Source organism: Sparus aurata, chromosome 6 (assembly GCF_900880675.1).
Source record: "Sparus aurata chromosome 6, fSpaAur1.1, whole genome shotgun sequence".
Taxonomy (NCBI): Eukaryota; Metazoa; Chordata; class Actinopteri; order Spariformes; family Sparidae; genus Sparus; species Sparus aurata.
Genome location: NC_044192.1, coordinates 31021911 through 31043581, shown reverse-complemented (window position 1 = coordinate 31043581; position 21671 = coordinate 31021911). Strand labels below are relative to the sequence as shown.

The following is a 21671-nucleotide window of genomic DNA, read 5'->3' as shown; positions in this document are numbered from 1 at the left end:
CGCCAGAGAAAAAAGTAAAGTGAGTTGTGTGCCCATGGGCGGAGATTGTCAAGGCACAAAGGGAGCTCCCAGCAGGCACGGCGAAAACCAGGCCCTGGGCAGGTTTTTATGATACCTTTCAATCAGCGGATGATTCCCAGCTGAAATGACAGGTGATTTGACTCACTCTCCAATTAATGACCTCATTTTAACAATTAAGAGCAGAGGAGGAAGGGGAAAGCCCCGCGAAAAGACAGCGAACAGGGCCGGGGGGCGAGTTTTGATGCCTTGATAGTACAAGGTGTAATCTCACCATGCCAAACGTGACTGGAGCCCGTCGTCCCGGCTCAGGTGACCTCTCCCTCCTTTTAACCAGGTGGCGTCCTGCAGGGAGAGCACACTTCGTCGGGGAGCTGGCGTGGGGACAGGAGGGTGGGAGGAGGAGGAGGGTGTGGCTCGGAGAAGGCGAAGGGGTGACAGGAGGGTGGCAAGGGGATGATGGAGTGCATCAAGCTGTGCGTGCCCCCCCTTCCACCCTCTCTTGCCCCCACCCCCCACAGCATAGAGGAAATTAAAGAGCTGTGTAGCAGGAGGAGAGGAGGGGAGGAGGGTGGTGATTTAGAGCGTGGCGCAGGGGGATGGGGACCCGGCGCATTGGAGTTAATTACTGAATAATGAGGAACAATTTATTGTGTTCTTGTTAGAGACATCAAAATGCTGCTGGATACTGCCTATAGAGAAGTGCATGCCTCGCTCACTCCTTGTGCATCAGTTAAAGTGGGGTGTTTAACTCGGGGCCATTAAAAGGCCCCCGCCTTGCTTTGCCTTACCTTAAAAAGTGGGGGTGTTGCAGGTCTTCTGGGCTGATGAGGGGACTTATCACATTACACTTAAATACTTCCACTTTTCTCCAGGCCCTGTGGGTTTATACTAAAACCTAATGAGAGCTACATTGACTCAGGCTCGTGCTGCTGACGTGTAAGCTGTAATTGACTGTTCACTAGCCTACACCTGTACACGCTTTCCATTGTCCCTGTTCATTTACAGTGATAATGGTGGCAGATATACCGCTCAATATTCATACACATTTTTTTGAAACAATGTGCTCTCGACTGAAACTGTTGATTTTGCAGACGTTGACAACCGTTGCTGGCAGATTTTGTCAGCATGCAAGCGAGCAAATTCAGCTAACGTCGGACACTCAGCCTCTCCTGACTTTCAATTCCTCCAGTTGACTCCAAACCTGTGACAACTTGTGCAAAGGATACTGAACATGGTGCTGAAAGACTGAAGGTAAAGCCACCAAATCAGCCACCTCACTGAGCGGCTGATAATCCTTGTTGATAACATGGAAATTAAGAAATGGCCTCTTGCATTGCAGTCTGGCTGGTTAGTCCCAGTATGTCAAGGAACATCTAAGATAAGACTCACACGTACTTCTAACATAAACCAGTTTGGCTGCTTGTGTACTCATATTTTTACACTATACATTTCCTTTTTTTGTTGAGCAAACGTAACGCTATCATCAGTAACATTAGCCATTGAGCAAAGTGTTAGGGATAGCTAGCTAACGTTACGTTGTGGCTGATTTGTGCAGGACAGTCCAGCATTTAGACGTATTTCATGTTGCAGTCCTGCCTTTTCATGATATATGACAAAACTGAATTGAAGTCCAGCAGTGAAATTGCTGCCCTTTTTACTGTTCCTTTAATATCAGCGCAGAGTGGCAGGGTAGCACAGCTTTCTAATGTTAACCTCTAAAGCACCACTAGTGGCCAGGTAATGATGGTAGTTTTCTTTTCTCTGTGATGACGTGATTGATAGCATGAAGTTGTGGCGAATTGCCAGCGTCCATGCTTTTCTATCTCCATCAGATCATGACAACACCAGTATTACCACCGTAATGTGAGCGAAATCACCACAGCTAAAGACAGCTTAAAGGGGCTCTATGTAACAATTTGTAGCAATTTTATATTAATCCATTTCCTATTGACCATATGTGAGCAGATTGTAACATGATGTGAAAAATGAGACCTCCCCCCGTCTCCTATAAAAGCCTGTGGACAGTGTGTTTAAGTTGTTTAACGCTGCCGGGCTGTTGATTTCTTTTCTTTGGATCTTCCACGACAGTCCTAAGGATGTGACTTTATGCACATTCTCGGGTGCCTCGTCTCAGTGCCTCAGCCGCAAACGCTAGAATAGAAATCAAACCCGCTAACATTAACTAATTACCGGCTTCCAGCACAACAGATAAGTTCTACAGAGCTTCTTTAATGGAAATGTCAGGTTGGTTAGCTAGTTACCTCGACATGCTAACAATTGCAGCTCACTCTACTGCAGATAAGCTTTTGCTCCTTTTCAGTTTGGAAAGACAAAAAAAACACCACCTTTCAATCTCCCTGAATGCCTGGTATCGATCTTATTAAAGCCCGATGAGCACCATGCAGCCTTGTCATGGAGATGTCCAAAGCTTGACAGGCTCGCTGTGCCTAGTTTTGGTTTAGAAGCTATGACTGGATGATTGCTGTTTTGATTGGGGTTTAGTGAAGGGTCAATTGTTTCCCTTTTTACCGTCCCACTGGTGTAAACCATCTAACTGGAAAGCCATTCTTGCCGTACAGACACTTCCGCCATGTCACCCCCAGAGGATGTCATGTTCACAGTTATGGAATCCACATGTACACGGCAGGTTGTAGGTATGCTTTCATGCTGGAGGAATTTCCTGCCAATAATTCTTTCATTATCACTGTAAACATGACACTTCCTCCGCGATGTTTACCGGGGTCTTTGTAAAAAGCCTGCCTGAGCATAACTTTATTCATATGGCAGGAAAGTGAAAAAAGCAACACCGAATGCAACTTGACTTCATTCTCCGCCAGAGAAAGACCAACTCTCTCCTGTCTTAACAGCAAAGTGTCAGACTTGCTATCAGTCCTTAGCCGAGTGTGAAGTATCCCAACTCTTTGATGTGTTAAATATGAAATCTGACCATAGAACAAAGCAGCTGTCAGCAACCAGCACGTGTCAAAAGCAATCCACGCCAATTATTATTGAGTTTCTGTCATGCATGCATCTGCTGTGCAGACACTGAGGTGTGTTACAGTACCGCGGTGCTAACAAAGACTTCAGACAGTTTTCAAAAATAAACATCACAGGCTTCACTTGTCTTCATCAAAAGGCTGCTGATGATCGTCTGCAAATACAGTCCAAGACGCACCCTTTGTCCAGAGCGCTTTGAGAAAAGGTTAAATGATTCGCTGCAACACAGTCGGGAGTGTCAGTCCCAACACTGTACTGTGACCTCGAGAATATGACTTTAACTTTGTCAAAGGTTCTCCGCATTAACAGCAACACAATCACTGGATCACAAATCACACACTGTAAGTTATGAGAGTTGCATGCTGTGTCTCTCATGACATTGAGGGGGGAAAGTGAGAAGGTGCTTGCTGAGTGTGTAGCCATGCTGTGTTGCCCAAATAGATACGTTCCATCGGAGAGTGATGCAGCCTTCGGAATGATCCCGCTAGACAGATGAGTGCTACTTGAATGTTAATGAGGGCTCCTTTAGACACGCATAAATTAAATGATTAGATGTCTGCAATCATGCAAGGTCCTTAGGTGTCCCCTATTTATGGCATTTGAAATGTAGCTGCCTTTATTTACGACGTGTCTCCCCTGCACAGGCTTCGCCACCTGAGCAGCCTAACGCTTTCAAAAGACGAGTTTTTTAATGACCTGCAAATGAATCACTCTGGCAGAATCGTAAGAGAAGCGGAGCCCTCCCCCTTTTTGAAAAACAAAAAAGGGAAATTGTGCCATCCACTGAAACAGCTCGCAAGATGTCTGGGATGAAAGCGGCGCTCTACAGGAAGTGAGGGGACGCAGTAAAACATATTTGTTTCAGAGACGCTGCTTACCGAAAGGTACACTGCCGAGCCTCTGCGAGGGCCTCAGAGGACGGCACGGTCTCTGAACGCAGTCACCTAACAATGAATCTTCCTGCCGCCCGGTTCACATGCTCCTCATTGTCGTTTTCCAGTCGCAACAACAGCTATTTTCATCTTCATGATTGCATTAATTACAGCATAACTCACGTCTCCTGGCTCCACTCGTGTTTTCCCCACAGAAAACAGCATGTCAAGGCTTCAACAAAGGAAGGCAACAGTACATATACCCACTTGGCACTTCATTAATCAACACACGGAATCGGAATGGCTTGACACTTATCTAGCACACAATGAATCTACTACTGTATTGTGTTTTCTCTCATTCCACGCGGACGCTTTAGCGAGATTTAAGGCTGCATTTTCATTAATGTAACGATCAAACGTTATCAAAAGATATCCAAGTATGTAGACATAAGGCTTCGTGATGGACAGGCAGCAAGTGACTGCTTTTCTATTGAATCGTCAGGCACATTTTAAAGACTTCTCAGGGTCCCAAGCAGACCCTTGGGTGCACGGGCAGCAATAATGAGGAGCGCCTAAGTTACAGTCATCCACTCTCAGGCCAAAGTGAAGGCTTTTTTTGTGTGTCTGTGATGAGAGAGAGGGAGGGAGAGCGAGGAAGAGAGAAATTTCTCTTAAGATTCTCGCTTTTTTTTCCCCTCTATTTATTAGGGTAATGAATTTCCGACTGCAGTGCCAGTTCCACTGAGCCTGCTTCTCGGCCTAATTCTCTGTAACATTTCCTCATTGCCGCTGGGGAACATTATATGAAGGCAGGGCTTACAATACCATCAATATGCCCAAGACGACAATCGGACGTCTCATAGATATTAATGGAAGTGCAAATTAAATCAAAGTTGGAGTGCAGCTATCGGGGCTATGATCAATGCCTTTTGCACAGTCAGATTTAATATGGGGTTTGTAATTTGAGTATCCAAACAAAATGTGCATCTTAATGGGAAAGATGAAAGTAATCCCACATGGGGAGGAAATAACACATTAGCTGCATTGTAATTAGAGAACTCGGAGTGCAATGTTTCCCCGGTTCAGTATTAATGTGGAATTAAAGCCTGATACATTTACAATGTGGATACAGGATGCGGACACTTGAATTGTTTTTCAGACACCTCTTGAGATGTCACAGGAGGGATCTTTGCAAAACAACAATCATAATCACGTCGGGTAAATGAATTAGCATCAAACCCATACGAACAGAGAACACAGTCCAATCCTGCAACTGATAAAGCAGCCGGGACAAATCTGTGTTATTGCAGCCGGCGCAAATAACCAAAGAAAACATGTAGGTACGTTTTGATTTAATTACAAAATACTTGATTTGATTATGTAAAATCCTGTGTTTTTGAAGCCAAGAAACTTAAAGGGGAGCCCAACAAGGAGGGTGTGAAACATGATTTGGGTGAGAAGTTCTTCATAAAACCTGACTGCGCGAGTCACCGCACAGGCATTCAAACGGAATGCGATCAAAACTGCTGCTTGACAAAGTCTTCACTCTTTTATTTATTGGCAATCCATCTGAGTACACACAGCAGCCAGTTAAAGTCACCCCATGTGAAGTCAGCAGGTAGCATGAGGAGAGCAAACAGCAAAACAGCTTTTCAATGAATAACACATGAGATAACAAACATAGACAATGATCCAGTGCCTTCAGCGAGTCAAGCACGCACGCACACAGAGCATCGCATGAACACGAAAGGCTAATTTAATTTGATGCAACCTCTTGTGATCAACATGAAACAGCGCTCGATGGTGCGAGATGCACCTTTTTGTTTTCTTGCCGAGAGTTACATGAGTAGATCAACAGCACTCTCTTGTCTGCATACCCAATATGAAGTTGGTTCAAGCAGCCAGTTAGCTTAGTTGAGCAAAAAGACTGGAAGCAGGGGGAGCATTGTGTAGAGGTAATAAAAAACGTCTACCCATAACTCTAAAGATTATCTCTGATTATCGCCTTAAATTTCAGGCCGATTGTCTGCTCTGTCGTTTGCATGAAGGTGCACTACCAGTAGGGGGCGGTAAGGACTGAAGCGAAGAGTTTACATAGTACAAACAGCCAAAGAGCCCATGTAAGGAAATAGTTATGAAACCGGATTGGTCCAATCACATGACTTTAACCCAGGAGATCAGGGTTGGAATCCTGTGTAGAGCCAATAGTCAGCGGTGAGTGTTTTAAAGAACAAGATGTTCTGAGGCTAAACCACGACCTCATTCTGCATATGCCCATGTAGTTTTGGTGCCTTTATTTTGAAAGTTTAACCAGACACTGCATATTTATGTTTGAAGTGCGAAGTGTTCATGGAAAGGCAAGGCTTCAAGATGTGATGTCTGATAAGCTCAGGCAGAGTCAGCTAATTGGGCCACTAGCTGCACGGCCAACTTAGCTAGCTAGCTCACGGGAGCTACAGTTAGCAGCAATAAGCACATACTCTGACGATATGCTGAATTCAACAGTCGGCTTATTCTTACACACAGTTTTGCACCTTTAAAGAGCAACTAAACCCCCAAACCACTTTTTTTCTGCTGAAAACCAATGTATTTGGGTATGAAGTAGTGTTGCTGAGTGATTCTGGTCCAACTCTTGACATTTTAGTCGAAGTATTTCAATTTGGCGTATTTTGTAGTAAAAATGTAAGTGTGACTGCCCTCTATGGGTTGAAACCCGGTTATTACAATCGAATTTTCCTATTGGCTGAGATGGAGGCAGATGACGTTTTGGAGGCAGCTTTCGTCACGGTCCACCACGGTTAGCTCCGCCCCCTCCTATAAAAACTAGCACCTGCTGATCTGGAATCTGTGGCGAGTAGGTTGGATTGAGAGAATTGCGAATAGAGAGGCATAGTGATTATTGAGTAGGTAGTGTAGTGTGGTGACGGTTAGGGGGGAGGGGGGAGGGGGGAATCGGAGAGTACTCCTGGAGCCCCGCCCATCATCAAGGCATTTTTTGAATTTCCAGCTTAGAGCACGTCATCCAAAACTGAGGGGTTTAGTTGCTCTTTAAAGCTTTGTTTAAGGTCTCTGAAATGCCATAATAGCTGCAAAATACAGTGACAAGTGTATTTATCTTTTGCAGTGGGGCTGCACAGTAAATCAAAACATAATCCAAATCTCGATACAGCAATATGGTTAAGTGCAATATCCAAACTGCAAGAATCAGCATTTTTTTTTGACACAGGTAGAATCTGTGACAAAAGAGGAATATAACGAAGTACTGCAGTGCTGCAGAGAGGCACTGGTCCACAATTCTTGTTCCCCCCAGATGACCCCAACAAATGTCACATCATCTTGATTTGAATTGTTTTTGTTTTGATGAAAATTAAAATTTCCACTAATCATGAATTGTAGCACAATCGCATTTGGATTTAGAGACATGTTCTTCAAATGAATTAGCTTTTAAAAGTAATGCCTGACGCAGCAAAGTTCAAGTTTTACATGTATTTTGAAGCACTGCAACTCTGTTTTTGGCTGAAAATCAAATTTTCCTCCAGGTGATTAGTCAAATTAAAGCTTCTCGGGTCATTAAATTTGAAGTTCAGACACTACTACCAGCCGTTATTAGAAGATAAATGTTGACATTTCCCTTTTGCTGTTTCACAGTCCTCCTACCTCTGATGAAAGCGTCAGGGGCTCAGCTCAATTTATAAGGGGGTAACATTTCATCCTCAAACACCTCACTGAGTGGCTAGGTAACAGGACGCTATCATCCATCAATAAAAGTGTATTGATATTGTCAAATGTTAATATGTCACCCATAAACCCTTGGGTCCTCTTGTCAGCAGGACACAGCCTCCTCAGCAACACGTACCTCCCCGTCGTGTTGTTCGCCATCGACCCGGGTCTCCCTGTGAACGGCTGCTGCTGTAAAACGTTGCATGCCGTGACAGAGCGGAGCATTAATCAAACTTGATTTTCAGTGTGAGGGCGCAAGTGCCTTTTTCTGCTGGAGAACTGTTTAGCACAACAGCGCTCCGTACAACAGGGTCCCACTCTTCACTGTAATGGTAGCAAAAGGGGGTCATAAATAATGGATTCAAGATCACTTACACCTCATGAAGCAGGCTACGGCATACGAGGGGATATCACATTTTGCTGCTCAAATTATAGATTTGGCTCTTCTGGCTGCAATTGTAAAGGAAAACAGGACCTCTCCAAGAGGGCTTCGAAAAGAGTTTAATATGGTGCAAAACACGACGGCAAAACAACAGTTTAGACACTGTCGCTGGACGATGATAGCTGGAAACAGGAGGACTGTGGGTAAAAGAACGTCAGATGTTCATTTGCATCCTTTCTGGCAGACATGGGGGGCGAACAATCACTATTATTTGCAGTGGGTGTCGAAACTACGTACAGTGTGTGTCCCAACTTCACCAAAAATATAAATGAAAAACAGCAGAAATCTTATTTGTCTTCAGTGAAGATTTGGTCCGTAGATGCTAATGGACACTCCCCTTTATCATCTCGTGTTACTGATTCGTATTTGCTCTTCATTGTCTCTGCACTTTAAATGACTACTCCAATCTCCCCCTTTGAAAAATGACAGATATAATTACATTTTTAATGCATTCGGAATGCAACTGTCCACTGTCAAACCACATTTAATAGAAAATATGAGTATTTATTCAGGCTTTCTATGACTCTCCCTTGTGTTGAGCTGTTTGCAGATTAGAATTGGAGAAGTGTTCTTATTTTATCACACACGTAAGACAAGAGTTCGCTGTTATTACTTTTAGATGATAGCAAATAATGTGATAACCTCTTGTTGTAACTTTGTGTCCTTGTGTCGGTGCTGCTGCGGCTGCCTGTCTTTATACTGCCCCTCAGTGGCAAAACAGGGAAATGGCCCCCTAAAAGACAACTCGCCTTAACATGAAACCAGTTCTGAAAGACTTTGCGCTCACGCACACTGTAGCAGACTTCAACATTTCACCATAAAATATGAGGATAAGAATCCCAATAATTTCTAATGTGCCAATGCAGCTGGAGATAAATAGCAGAGAGCAGAGGAGATGATCAGATCTCACTCCATATCTTAATGGGATCCTCTCACACGCAATTCCCATTAATGACCAATCCCCCAATTATGTAAATCAGAGAACGGTCACTAACAGTGAGAAGTTGAAGTTGCTCACATAAACACCAACAGTGTCACATTGCACGTAGCGCTAATTGGCCGCTACTTTTCATATAATTGCAGCGGCTGAGGTCACGTCCTCGGCTAACCTCTCCTTTAAGTATTGTTTTTCAGCACACAAACAGTTAATGGAGCAATTAAGATGGCGCTCACAAGTGCCACTTGTGGGGACCATTTGGCAAGGAGGAGCTGGAGAGAGGCCGACTGGGGAGGCTGTAATCCTGCATGTGGTACACAAGAGTCTTGGACCGGAGGGAGTGGTAAGTCAAGGTGCACCGTACAACTCGCAGGCGTCCTATTCTGGTGTAAACTGGTTGTCACCGAACCAGTCCTTCTGCATCAGGCACTTTATGTGCATTTCAGAAGAAAGACGTTTTATTAGGTGCCACTTGCAGTGTCAAATAAGTGGTTCCACTTTATATCAATCATTAGTGGTTATTTGCAACTTTTTAATGGATATCAAAAAAGTGTTCATAGATAAACTAGAGTGTTTATCAGCCATTAAAGTACCATTCAAAGTGTTGCAAACATCAGTTTTTAACTTTAAAAATAAATGGTTTATAAAGCATTTAATTGATGACAGGGAAGCAACTTTTAACTGTAGTTTAATCAAATATAAATGTATCTATTATAAAGTGTTACCCATGTAGCAAATACTGAAGCTTGGATGCAGGCAGTACTGCACTTTTCATACTCGTGCTTTGTACTAAGAAATGGGAGAAGTATTTAGATCTTGTACTAAAAATTAATGTATGACTTAATCGTTACAGAGTATTTGTTTACTGTAGTACTTTTACTTAAGTAGAAGAGCAAAAATATTAGCATTAAAACATAATTTAAAGTACATGTTTCAGAATTTCATTCATTTGCTCTTCACTTTAAGCCAGTAAAGGTGTTCTAACTAGTGTGTATACTTTAACTGCAGGCCAGCTTGTGAATTTTTGAGGGATCAATAAAGTTTTATCTTAATCTACAATATGACATAATCTTGTTGATAATATTTTATATTATTATGCTATGCCTGCAAAATAACTAGCAACTAAACATGTCAGAAATGTTTTTGTGGAAAATGTGTAATAGTTGTAGTATAAAGTAGCAAGAAATGGAAATAGTAAAGTATTGTTCTAGTGCCTAAATACAGTACTTGAGAAGATGGTCTTAGTTACTTTCCACTAACACATGTACTCATGTACAGAAGCAGCCCTTTGTTCATTGCCATACAAAACTGTCACTTTATTTTAAAGAACCTTGAGCTGAATTTGTGTAAAAAAAAAAAAAAAAGTGCTATAAAAATAAACTAAACGTTTCGAGTACACTCAGACTTTTGCAAAAGACACAATGAGAAAAAACAGTTTCTTTCAGTGGCATCAGCCGTATTTATCAAAATTGTGTGTTTAGACAGCATCGATGTATAAAATAATGTCAAGAGAACATACAGCAGACATTGTGACTTGTTTGAAGGCACACAGTAGTAACAGCTTTCCTCTACTTTCTTGGACAGTTATTTTCTCGGGCATGTTCACAAATTTCCATTGTGTGACAGGAGGACGGTCAGCTGCTTTACCTCTTTTTCGGTATTTAACACGTTACAGTGTTTTTACGTCCGCTCAAACGTTCAGTGTCAGTGAACAGTCATAACACACATGACAGCAGACTGAACCTGTACGGGACGCACAGAGGACAAAAAAAAAAAGCTACCAGTCATCTCATCACACCATGAAACAGATGTTAACTGACCAAAAGTTAAACACCAGCAAAGATTTAAACTAACAGTGCTGTGAACGTGTCAAAGGGAGATAATGTGAATGCCACCTATTTCAGAGACTAATCCCGGGAGAGTGAGGAGGAGAGACCAAAAAAAAAAAGTTTTCATCTCTTCATCTACCCCCTCTACCACAGACTTTGCCCACCCTCTATGACTAAGTTATGCCCTGTCATGTAGTCGGAGGCGTCAGATGCCAAGTAGACCACTGCAGCTTGCAGGTCTGTCACTTGAGCCAGTCTACCAGCAGGGATATCTGACAGCCAGCGCTGCACCAGAGGCCTCAGACTCTCCGAGTGGATGAGAGGGGTGTCAACAATCCCCCTGAAAAGAGAGACGGAGAAAGTGAGCGAGAAAGAGGGGAGGGGGGGGAGAGACAAAAAAAAAAAACAATGAAATCAGAAGGCATCACAGCTCAGAGGCAGGAGTGACAGCGTCGTTTCAGAGCCACCACTTTGGTGACAAAAATAAACCCAATTATCCTTTGAAGAAAGGGCACGGCGTGGCATCTCTGATGATGTTTACTGTGGGACCGGTGGCACTTAAATGACTGGCACGTCTCAGGAGGACCCCCCCGGGTATGAGGGGACGTCTGGCATAATTTGCTCAAAGCCTTTGGTTAAGCACTTATTATGATAGGCAACACATTCCCGCTCTGAAATAAGACTATGTTGAGGTGGAATTTATAAAAAAAAAAACATAAAAAAAAAAAAAAGGTGCCGCTCTTGGTTTCGCGTGGCCCTGGCTTCTAATGTCTCAGTCACAACAAATGCAGTTCTCTCTGCTCTCTACAGTTAAATATCACAGACTTAACATTTGAATAAATATGTCAACTCGGCCGCCCGTGCCTAATACGAGGCGACTTCTGACTTTCTGCACAATCGACGTGACAGTGACTAAAAAACCGTCAGGCCTGAATCATTGTTCGAGGTATCCCGGTGCCTTGATATGGAATTCCAACATTGGATAAATTAGCACTTCCAAGGAGCGTGTGACACCTTGGTTAACATATTCCACCTCAATTATATTTCTCTTCAGCTGCCCTGTTATCTGGAACCTTTGCTGGCAATCAGAGGTACTGTTTTCCCTCAGCCAATTTTCTAGATAATGCAGCTTATCACCGCTGCGGCTAAAGTTGCCAATGGAATCAGGCTCCAGTCAACCTCGCGAGCGCTAATTGTGTCCCTTTTTTATGCATATTTACCGACTGTCACTTCAAAGAAATCAGCGGCCCATTGAGACGCCCAGTTAGCGCGGGGGAGAGAGAATTGCTTCTTTGCAAATTAAAATTAGCAAACAAGCTGCCGATAAATAAAGCTGAGCGAGGCGCGTGTGTGAGGGCTTTGTTCTGGGGCTGTGACTGGGCCTGGCTTGCCCGGTGCCACCGGACGGATTTGCTCAGGGATGGCTGGGGCTAAGGGATGCTCCACTTAACAAACACACAAGGAAACCCCCCACACACATGCACAGCCTTTCCTGTGTTCTCGTCTTTTCTTCCTCCCCCCCCCCCTCCAACGCTCAGCTTCACAGACAAATAGATACAAACAAGGCGCCATTGTTGGAGTGAGGTTGCAAATTTGATTCCCTAATTGAATAGAACAATTAGAGCAAGTGTTTGGTTGATTCATCCCTCAAGACGTCATCTAATTAAGCGCTGATGTATTGTTTGAGGACTTAAATTAGTGCATCATTCTCAAATGGGGCTCCTCATATGAAAGCAAACACACTAATCACCACTTCCTCGCGCAGCTTGGTCCCTCACAACACTCAAGGTGGACCGGTACGTTTTGGCACCGAGCGGTAAAGGGAAGGAGGCCGAGAATGGACGGTAAGACTTACGGCGAGATGCAGTTGACGCGTACTCCTCTGTCAATCCACTCAGCGCCCAGAGTTTGAGTCAGTTTGACCACTCCGGCCTTGGACGTGTTGTAGGATAGCTGCTTCTGGGGATGAGGAACTGTGGGGCACGAAGAACAATCAGTTACCCGAAATGGAAACAACACGGCATTTAATGAAATATAACGTTTCCTGCGACGTTAATAATGGACATTCTCGGGTTAATATTGAGAAATCTTTCATTTTTATGGATCATTTCTTTAAAAGGGGGGGAAAAAAAGGCCGTTCCTTTCTCACAAAAGCTGACAACACATACATTTTATGCTGCAGCTCATGCGGTTTCTTGTGGATGCAACATAAAATACTCTTCCATTAGCTGCCGGGGACTCTGCGGATGAAGCCATGTAAAATTAATTGCTTATAATGTCCAGTTATGCTCTGTCCTCAGTAACAAAGACAGGGAGCCATTTGTTTGCCTTGACCATCACAGATGCTGCACACTGCATGGGATGCCGGGACAGGGGCTCATTTTCTGCCGGCTGATTAATCATCACAAGGAAGGCTCCAAGTTACATACAACTTTAGTAGTTAACCTCGTCACCCGCCGATCTGACTGCCAAATGGCTTCAGTGTGAGACCGGGATGATAAATACCGGCCAGCTGCAGAGAGGCAGCGGCCGGTCCTGAGGAGAAAAAAAAAAAGAAAAAAAAGAAAAAGGGGGCCGGAACATCCCGCGTAAGTTGCTTGGATAGAAATGTGCAGGATAGAGGGAAAAGTTAAAGGAATAACATGTAAAAGCTGGGACAACTGCGCCGTAGATGTGAGTGCGGTTTGAGTGGGTTTTGTGCAGAGTGTGGCGAGATAGCAGAGAGAAGGTAAGATTGGGCTGGGCTGGGCTGGATAAGGGGTAGGCTAGGACCTCGGAGGAGCAGGCGAGGAGGAGCAGAGCCCAGGGCTTACACGCAGATTGAAGGTGAAATCCGACTTATCAGGACAGGAAACACAGCTCAAAATGCCTAACAGCACTAATCCTCGCTCAAGACCTGATGATACGGCCCCAAAATACCATTCAGAAAATGCCTTCATCCTTTAAATAAACCTGCATTGATGTTTTTCGCCGTCTTAAAGAGCAGTAATCCCCAGAGAAGGGAAAAGGAGGTAGAAGGAGAGCATTCTCCAAAGCCCTCTTTAACATTCACCCTGCTACTTATTGCCCATTTCAAGTGGGAGAAAACATGCTCTTTATCAGGCTCGCCTTTACATCTCTGATTCTTCAGAGTTCAAATGATGCACTCTTCTTTCCCAGAATGGCAAGGCTGTTGTAATGTACATTGCTATGCAGCTGAGATCTGCAGGTGTGAGTCGCAAATCCCTCAGTAAGGTCACCGTGCAGCCAAAAAAAACGAGTGTGACCACATCAACCTGGATATTTCCTGTCTGGGAGTCTTTGAGCTGCTGGCCATTATTGAGGGAAAAAAAAAAAATAAAAAATGGTGCTTGATGGGACTCTGCGTGTGTGTGCGCCTGCTAACGCCCCCTCCACGCACACACACACACACACGTTCTATTCAGCAGATGGACAAAAAGCTGTCATTGTGCATTTTAATTGGGCATTTACGGCTGCTTTTTGGGCTTCCACTTGGCGAGAACAGGTCCCATCTGATTACACATTATGACAATATTATAACAGATGTCCAGACCAATAAAGTAAATTCCTGAAGGACTGTACGTAATGTGAGTAATTGATCATTTTTTTTATGCCGGCCTCTATTTACCAGCATGCTCCTGTTTTACAGATTGCCCCTGCAGTCGGGACTGGGGCCCATATGGCACAGCGGTTTACTGGCGATTTGACTATACTGCTGATGAAGTGTTGCTGTTCCTCTGGAGGAACCTGTTGGAGGAGGAACATTACACCGGCGCTGCGTATTACAAGGCTTTTACTAGGCTCTCACTAAACTCTAAAAGTGTCTTCCGCTGTTCAAACAAGGCTGCTGGCACAGGCCGGGGTTTTGCCGCTGCACAGGAACCCTCCCCTCCCAAGTTGGACCTCAGGTTGCCTTCCACATCCTCCAGACAGCTCCGCAGAGAGGGGATGTTTATTATGATGCAAAACTGCCTCTGCGAGACGCAATCACAACACTTTCTCCTGCTCTGCTTACTGCATGCAGGGGTGGATGCATCTCTATTGAACTGTTTAACTGGGGTAAAAGTTGCAGAGGGGGAAAAGCAGCCGGCTAATCCGGTTTTAAATGTGCAGGTTCACTCTCAGGTCCTCGCAAACACCAAAACTGCAGATGGACTTTTTGTAATGATCCAAAGTCAGATAGGACGACTTTCTGTCCGACGATAACAACTATTTCATGTGATGTGCACTCCTGCACATATCTGTATTTAACTCTCCCTTCCTCCCCCTCCTCCTCCTCCTCTCGAGCCAAACTCTCCACACCAAATGGAGAGATTAAAAGCAGACATGGAGGGGCTCCAGAGAGAAGGTGGGGGAATAGAATCATCACTCACCTATTAGACTGGCCATGGAGGCTGTGTTGATAATCTTGCCGTATCCTTGCTTCAACATCACTCGACCTGCCGCCTAAGGCGAGGATTCAGGGGGAAAGAGGCACATTAAACACCTTATTATGGCGCTGATATGCTACCAAAAGCCCGAGCACGGATCAACACAAAAACATGTAGTTTATCCTCAGAGACAGATATAGTGGTTAAACAACATTCAGGGCACTTGGGTGGATTTTTGATGCCGCACATAAAGGGTGGTAGGGCATGTATACATCGATATCTGACAGCAGCAGATCATTTAGGACTAATTTTAGTAACGAGAGGGAAGCTGAGGCTGGTTGGACCAGTAATTAGGTCATACTCTAACCAGTTTTGACGGATAAATTACTGAAGGAAGATCAAGAAACAGTTCGGTTCTTTGGGTTGAGCTTCTTAACGGCAGAATTACATCATTATTATTATTATTATTATATTTTGGAACTGGTATACAAATTCTCTATTTTTTTAATTTTCAAAGTGGAATTTGTTGCAGAGGAAAATGGCGTAGCTCTTCACCTCTGCGTCATACAACACTGCCTCTATGTAACTGTAGCTCCACATTTGATCATTTAAAAACTTTTATGATTAAAACAGAGGATTGAGTGTTTCTTGAGGGTTAAGAAAATCTACAGATATCATTTATAAACGTATTGCATTGTGTTCTTCTCGCCTCGTGATTAATATGAACCACTCTCCCATCAAAAGTTAATGGGATCTATAGCAAATGAATATGGTATTTTTACCTGATTTGTTCTATCATACGTTGCTTTTTATTTTCTTGTTTAAGATCAAAGTTTAGTTTGATTCTGTAAAGCCCTTTAGGTTTCACAAAGACATTCAAAAGACACCTTCATATTAAAAGAATCCATGAATTATTAGTAAATTGTTCTTTCCCAACATTCAGAGGCCTTTTCTTTCTCTCTCTGTCTGTCTAACTCTCTTTCCAGTGGAAAGTTTTCAAAGTGTTTTTGTCAAAGCAACGAGGAAGTGTTTCTGTTGTTTGGAGCAGCATCTTATTTTCATAGCAGTAAGTAGAAATACTTTTCTTTTACTTTTCTTCTATTTTTCCGCATATAAAAAAACCTGAGCTTGAGTTTCATAAATATAAGCGTTTTTTTGTTTCACATCACACTAATGTATCGCAGTGCCATATAGTGGAGCAAAATCACCTGTCTCAGTAATGACCAAACACACACACCTGACAGCACATGAAAGTCCCCCTCAGGTTGACGTTAAAGGTTTCATCCCACTCCTCTAAGCTGGTGTCTTCACTGGCTGAGTTCATGTTGATGCCGGCGTTGTTGCAGGCGATGTGGATCTCCCCCCATTTGGAGACGATCTGGTCGGTCATCCTCTGGACGTCGTCTGGTTTGCTGACGTCAGCTGTGATTGACATGGCGTTGATACCTGTTAAAAAAGACACGAGAGTCTGTTACAATGCCTTTGCACATGTCAGAACATTACGCATGGTACCAGCAACTTTTATCCTTGAACATTTGGAAGTTTGAAATGTAAAATCTGATTTGAGATGTGCAACAATTTTAAACAAACAAGTTATGAAAAATGCTATTTTTTAAAAATGTCCTTTTTTATTTTTAGTGAGTTTAATTCTTTAATAAGAAATGTGAGCAAACCTCCCTCATACAGAGGTTCAGGGGAACATGTATAACCTGACACTGTACATCTTATGCTGTAGTATGCTGCCATCTGCTGGTCAACAACCAAAAGCTGACCTCACTGACAACTCATGACACGAAGCAAGTTCACAAAGCCAGTTTGAACGTATAAGCTTGCTGGTGGAAGACGCCCGAGTAATTACGATCGGTATCCTACATGAGGATCGACATAACGCAGTGATAAAGTTGTCGCATTTTGATTCAGGAGTCTTGAGGTATAAACAGTTTCGTTTAACTTTCTGAATTTCCCCTAACGACAGACAATCTGTTCCTGCGGAGCTGTTGTTCCAGCTACAAAGTTCATTTTCAACCTAAAAAACAAAATCCATCTGCAAAAATCCACTCAGTTTGTGACAATTACAACGTTGAGGGGGATGTGAGGATTATGTTTTAAAAGTAGTAGTAATCCACTAACCTTTGATATAAAAACATTTTTTTTTTGTTTTTGTTTTTTTAAATGAGCTTCTCATTACTGTTGATTAGTTTGAAAGAAGCTAATGTTTAGCACTGGCTTATTTTCCCTAACACATCTTAAATAAGAACAAAAATACACTTGGAATACTCCAAATTAAATGCATCTTCATGTGTTGACCAAGTAGCAGTATTCACACCAAATGAAGTAGTGATTGGTGAGAGCAGGGTTGTGACTACTAGCCAATTATTTGATTAGTTGAAACTGAAAAGCAAAGGGCAACTATTTTGATGATTGATTAACTGCCGAGTGATTATTTCATTAACATAAACAAATATTGTATATTTCCAGCATTTCAAATGTGACCATTTGCTGATTTTGCATCCCCTAACATTACTGTGAAGTGAACAAATGAGTGTTGGAGTGTTCGGATTTTTTAAAATGTTTATATAGAACAATTCATCGTGAATGCTGTATCGCAAGCATCTGGATTTTGTTTCAGTTTCTTGAAGATGTTTCCCCTCTCATCTAAGAGGCTTCCTCAGTTTAAACTAACTGGAGCGGAGTTTGGTTTTTTGGTTCGCCCCTCCAGTTAGTTAGAACTGAGGAGGCCTGTTGGATGAGAGGTTAAACATCTTCAAGAAACTCAGACACGTCCAGCTTCCTACGATACAGCATTACGATTTACCATGACCTGGATGACTGAGGACCTTCGATTCATTGTGAAATAAATAGCAGATTAATCAATTATGGAAAAACCTAACTTTGTGCAGCAATGTGAAAACTAGTGCAACTGTGTGTCAGTAAAACTGAAAATGTTGGCTCATTGCAGGGCCTGGTGTGATAGGAGCTGAGGACTGAGGCCAAGTGAATATTTCTACATGTTCAACTGGCCAGCCTGCGCAAAATGATGCCAATATCGTCAAAAACAGAGTTAATGCTTGTTGGGACGCTGTGAGCTGACTTCACTTTTGTTCGTACCAAGAAAGAAATTAGAGGATGAGGATGAGGATATCTATACTGGTGGAGGGGCAAGACAATTGCTCACCCTGATGCCCCCATGTTGAACGACAACAACAACACTAACAAAAAAAAAAAAAAGCCACAAAATTGCTGCTTAACAATCCCCTACAGCAGATAGAACATGATAACGTGCCCTTTACGGTGACCCAATGTGACAGGGAACTGGATGCAGTGCTTTTTAGCGTGCCCTTCTAGTGGAGGAAATGTGATGAAGTGCCTCTAAATGGTTCAGCAGTTCATAGTTCTCAGTGTTATTATTAAAGAGGTGTTTATACTTTAAATCTGAGTCACATAAACACATCGTGACTTTCTGTGTGCTGGTGCCACACTGCATCTGGCTGCTGCCCTTTTTTATTTCCCCCCAGACAGCCAGAGTTTCACGGGCAAATCTACATTTGCTGTGTTTAACACCGCTTACCTTTAAGAGAGAGCTCTTTGGTGACAGCCTCGGCTTTGTCTTGATCCAGGTCCACAACGGCCACCTTTGCACCGGCCTCACCCAGGGCATGAGCGAATGCTCGGCCTATGCCCTGCCCGGCGCCCGTCACATAGGCCACCTTTCCATCAAGACGCATCCGATCGAGGATGGTGCGGCCCTTGACCCCCCGGAAAACTTCGTCATCCGTTACTTCACTCTGACGCAAACAAAGAGAGAGGTGCTTTTGTAAGAGAAAGTCCTCAGCGATGGTACGATGACTGCTGACTCACTGAGGCCTGACAGGAAAGAGGTTAACTAAACACTACCTGGGTCAGTGTGGAGTCAGAGGCCACAGATACCCGGCGGATAACACTGATGCCATCTCTTAGCGGGATAATGACCTTTGAAACAAGAAGAACACTGTGAAAACAAAAACGTTGCACCTGACAATCACACAGAGTAGAAGCAGGTTTGAAACTCACCTGCTCCACACGAGGATCATCAGCGACAAACTGGTTGAATTCTCTGAGCGCCAGCCCGTTGACATCTGTTGTGTCTTTAAGATACACTTTGGCCTTGAAAAGGGAGTTATCTACACATATGACCCCTTGCATCCTCAGCAGGTTGTTGTCCAGAATGAAGTTGTAGTAGTTGATGTAATTGTTCTTATCAGCATCAATGAAGACCATGTCAAACTGCTCGCCTGCAGCAGCCAATTCCTGGAAGGGACAGCAAGTTATTAGGAAACTGGCCATGTGCCCCGCAGTTGGTTAACTTATTAACACCAAAACTACAAGAGTCAGTGTTAACCTTTGCCTTGAACGAAGTGTAACTACAATGGCAAATATCAAACACACATAACTGTACAGTGCAGTAGCTTGCGAAACAGTGCATTTGAGCCCCTCTGACAGCCCTTCACTTCAACATGGACAGGTTTCACACCTTCAGGGTGTCCATGGCAGATCCTGTCCTGACATTTATCTTCTCGCCATGTGGAGACTTGTCAAAAATGGGCTGGGCGAAGTCTTTGAGGTATGGCTCTAACTCGCAGGCGACTATGCTGCCACCCTCAGGAAGCCCCTCGGCCATGGACAGCGCGCCGTAGCCGGTGAACATTCCGATCTCCAGGACCTTCTTAGCTTGACTCATGTGGATCAGCATCTTCAGGGTCTGGCCTGCAAAAACACGCCTCAGAGAGTAATCTATCATAATACAGCCAATCTGTACGTCTAACGGCAACACTGACAATGGAACACGTGACACTGTCCAAACCTTCAACATGGCCGGTGATGCACTCCTTGGGAAGCCTGAACATGGTTTTGCCATCCTTGTGCACCTGATCCCAGTCATGGGAAACTGTTTTCCTACAGTATGAATGAAAATATTAACCTCACATATAAGTGTTTTGAGTTATATTTGATTGTGTGTGGTGGGCCATGACATACTTATAAAGCTCTGCCAGAGGTTCACTTTCCTGCGTGGTCATTTTCTCCAGGTAGTCGTCCAGGCCGCTGGCTATGTCCACCGCCCTCTGCAGGTGACATTTCAACTCTTCAGGCACGTTAGCACTCGCTGCAGCAATCTCCTTGGCTTTTGTTAGGAGATCCACAAGGACTTCCACGGGGGTGTCAGGAACTGGGAGATGAAAAATAAAAAGCAGTGTATAGCACTCAACGACTTTCTCTAGCCTGCTGGCCGATTATCAAATTCCTTGTCATCACATTCAGAACATTAATAAAAACAAGTAGGACTCCGAGTTCCTCTGATTCAAGGTCTGTTATCTGTTCCTCACTCCAGGCGAAGGGAGACTGTGCTTTTGAGCAAGTAGCTTCTACACTTTGACTTGCTTCTGCCTCTTTGTTTTTTAGCCGGTGGTCTGCCTTTAATGTCTGTCGCTCCTGCTCTTTTTTGGTGGCTTTTCTGTTTCTTTATTTCTTTTGTGAAGTACTTTATAACATCTGTTCCTGAAAAGATGCATTTTTTTTATTATTATTATCATCAATTATCATTGTCAGCATCATCACCACAATTGCTGCATCTATGGATTATATAATGAGATATACTGAATAAATGTTTGGTGTGGGGAAAAAAAAATACAATTAAAAAATTATTAAAAAATTATTACATAAATAATTGGAAATACCCACGTTCCAGTGGCATGCTTTGTCCACCAAACTTAAATGTATGCTCATAATTATCACAAAATACAAAGAAAAGCAGCAAATAAAATCGCACCGCTGACAGCTAGTGAAGGCAGGCTGTCTGTGGTAACACACGGGGCCAGTTGTTCTGTTAAATGAGGCACAGATAAGCACATGGACGTCCTGGTTCCAGGAGTTAAGCCGCTCTTATTTACTATGACCCCACCACACCGTGAATGAAGCGCGGCTCTTACCTTTTTCGGCTGGCATGGTGCGTTTATGGGCGGGTCGGTGCTGGCAGCTCTCGGGCACGGCGGTGCTACCTGCAGACGCGCTGGTAACTTTCTGTTATATCACCGCAACTATGCAGATCGTTGGGGAGGAGGGAGTGGCCGGTGGCTTTCGTAACAGGCGAGATCTCGCATTATTCAACAGCGCGGATTTTTCATAACTTACTAAATTCCGTAACAGACAACGTTATGACAGAGCCACGTGTTATCCAACATGCCCCAAGGCAAAACGAACGGGTTTCGCTTCTGTCTGGCCAACAAGGCACGCCAGATGTTGGAGGAGTTCAAGCAAAGGTTCAGGCGTTTTTGTTTGTTTGATTACTCTCCATTAAAATAACTTAAAAAGGCACCAAAACTCACACATCCGGAGCTCTAAAAAGGCTGCATTCCATCTAGTTGTGTCTGTGTCAGGGCTGCATGCTCACTGGGACAGAGCCATCCTTCATTTGATTGGCTACACCTGTGATTTCCTGCTAATGTCCAT

The 21671-nt window shown here is 43.6% G+C and overlaps 1 protein-coding gene across 2 annotated transcripts; it reads right to left on the bottom strand.

The window, feature by feature from the left end:
• Window positions 1–10424: 10424 nt before the first annotated feature.
• Window positions 10425–21660, bottom strand: LOC115582609 (3-oxoacyl-[acyl-carrier-protein] reductase 2, chloroplastic). 2 transcript variants are annotated; one of them, XM_030418658.1, is made up of 11 exons: window positions 21548–21660; window positions 20202–20391; window positions 20029–20120; window positions 19699–19931; window positions 19239–19475; window positions 19083–19157; window positions 18757–18973; window positions 16426–16634; window positions 15192–15264; window positions 12674–12791; window positions 10425–11158 (listed from the first exon to the last, which is right to left on the bottom strand). In XM_030418658.1, the coding sequence occupies exons 1-11, from the start codon at window positions 21549–21551 to the stop codon at window positions 10963–10965; spliced, it is 1644 nt and encodes a 547-aa protein (XP_030274518.1). In that variant the 5' UTR covers window positions 21552–21660; the 3' UTR covers window positions 10425–10962. The 2 variants fall into 2 exon arrangements, with proteins under 2 accessions (XP_030274518.1, XP_030274517.1); XM_030418657.1 differs by having other exon boundaries at window positions 21152–21639.
• Between the last annotated feature and the right edge of the window lie 11 nt (window positions 21661–21671).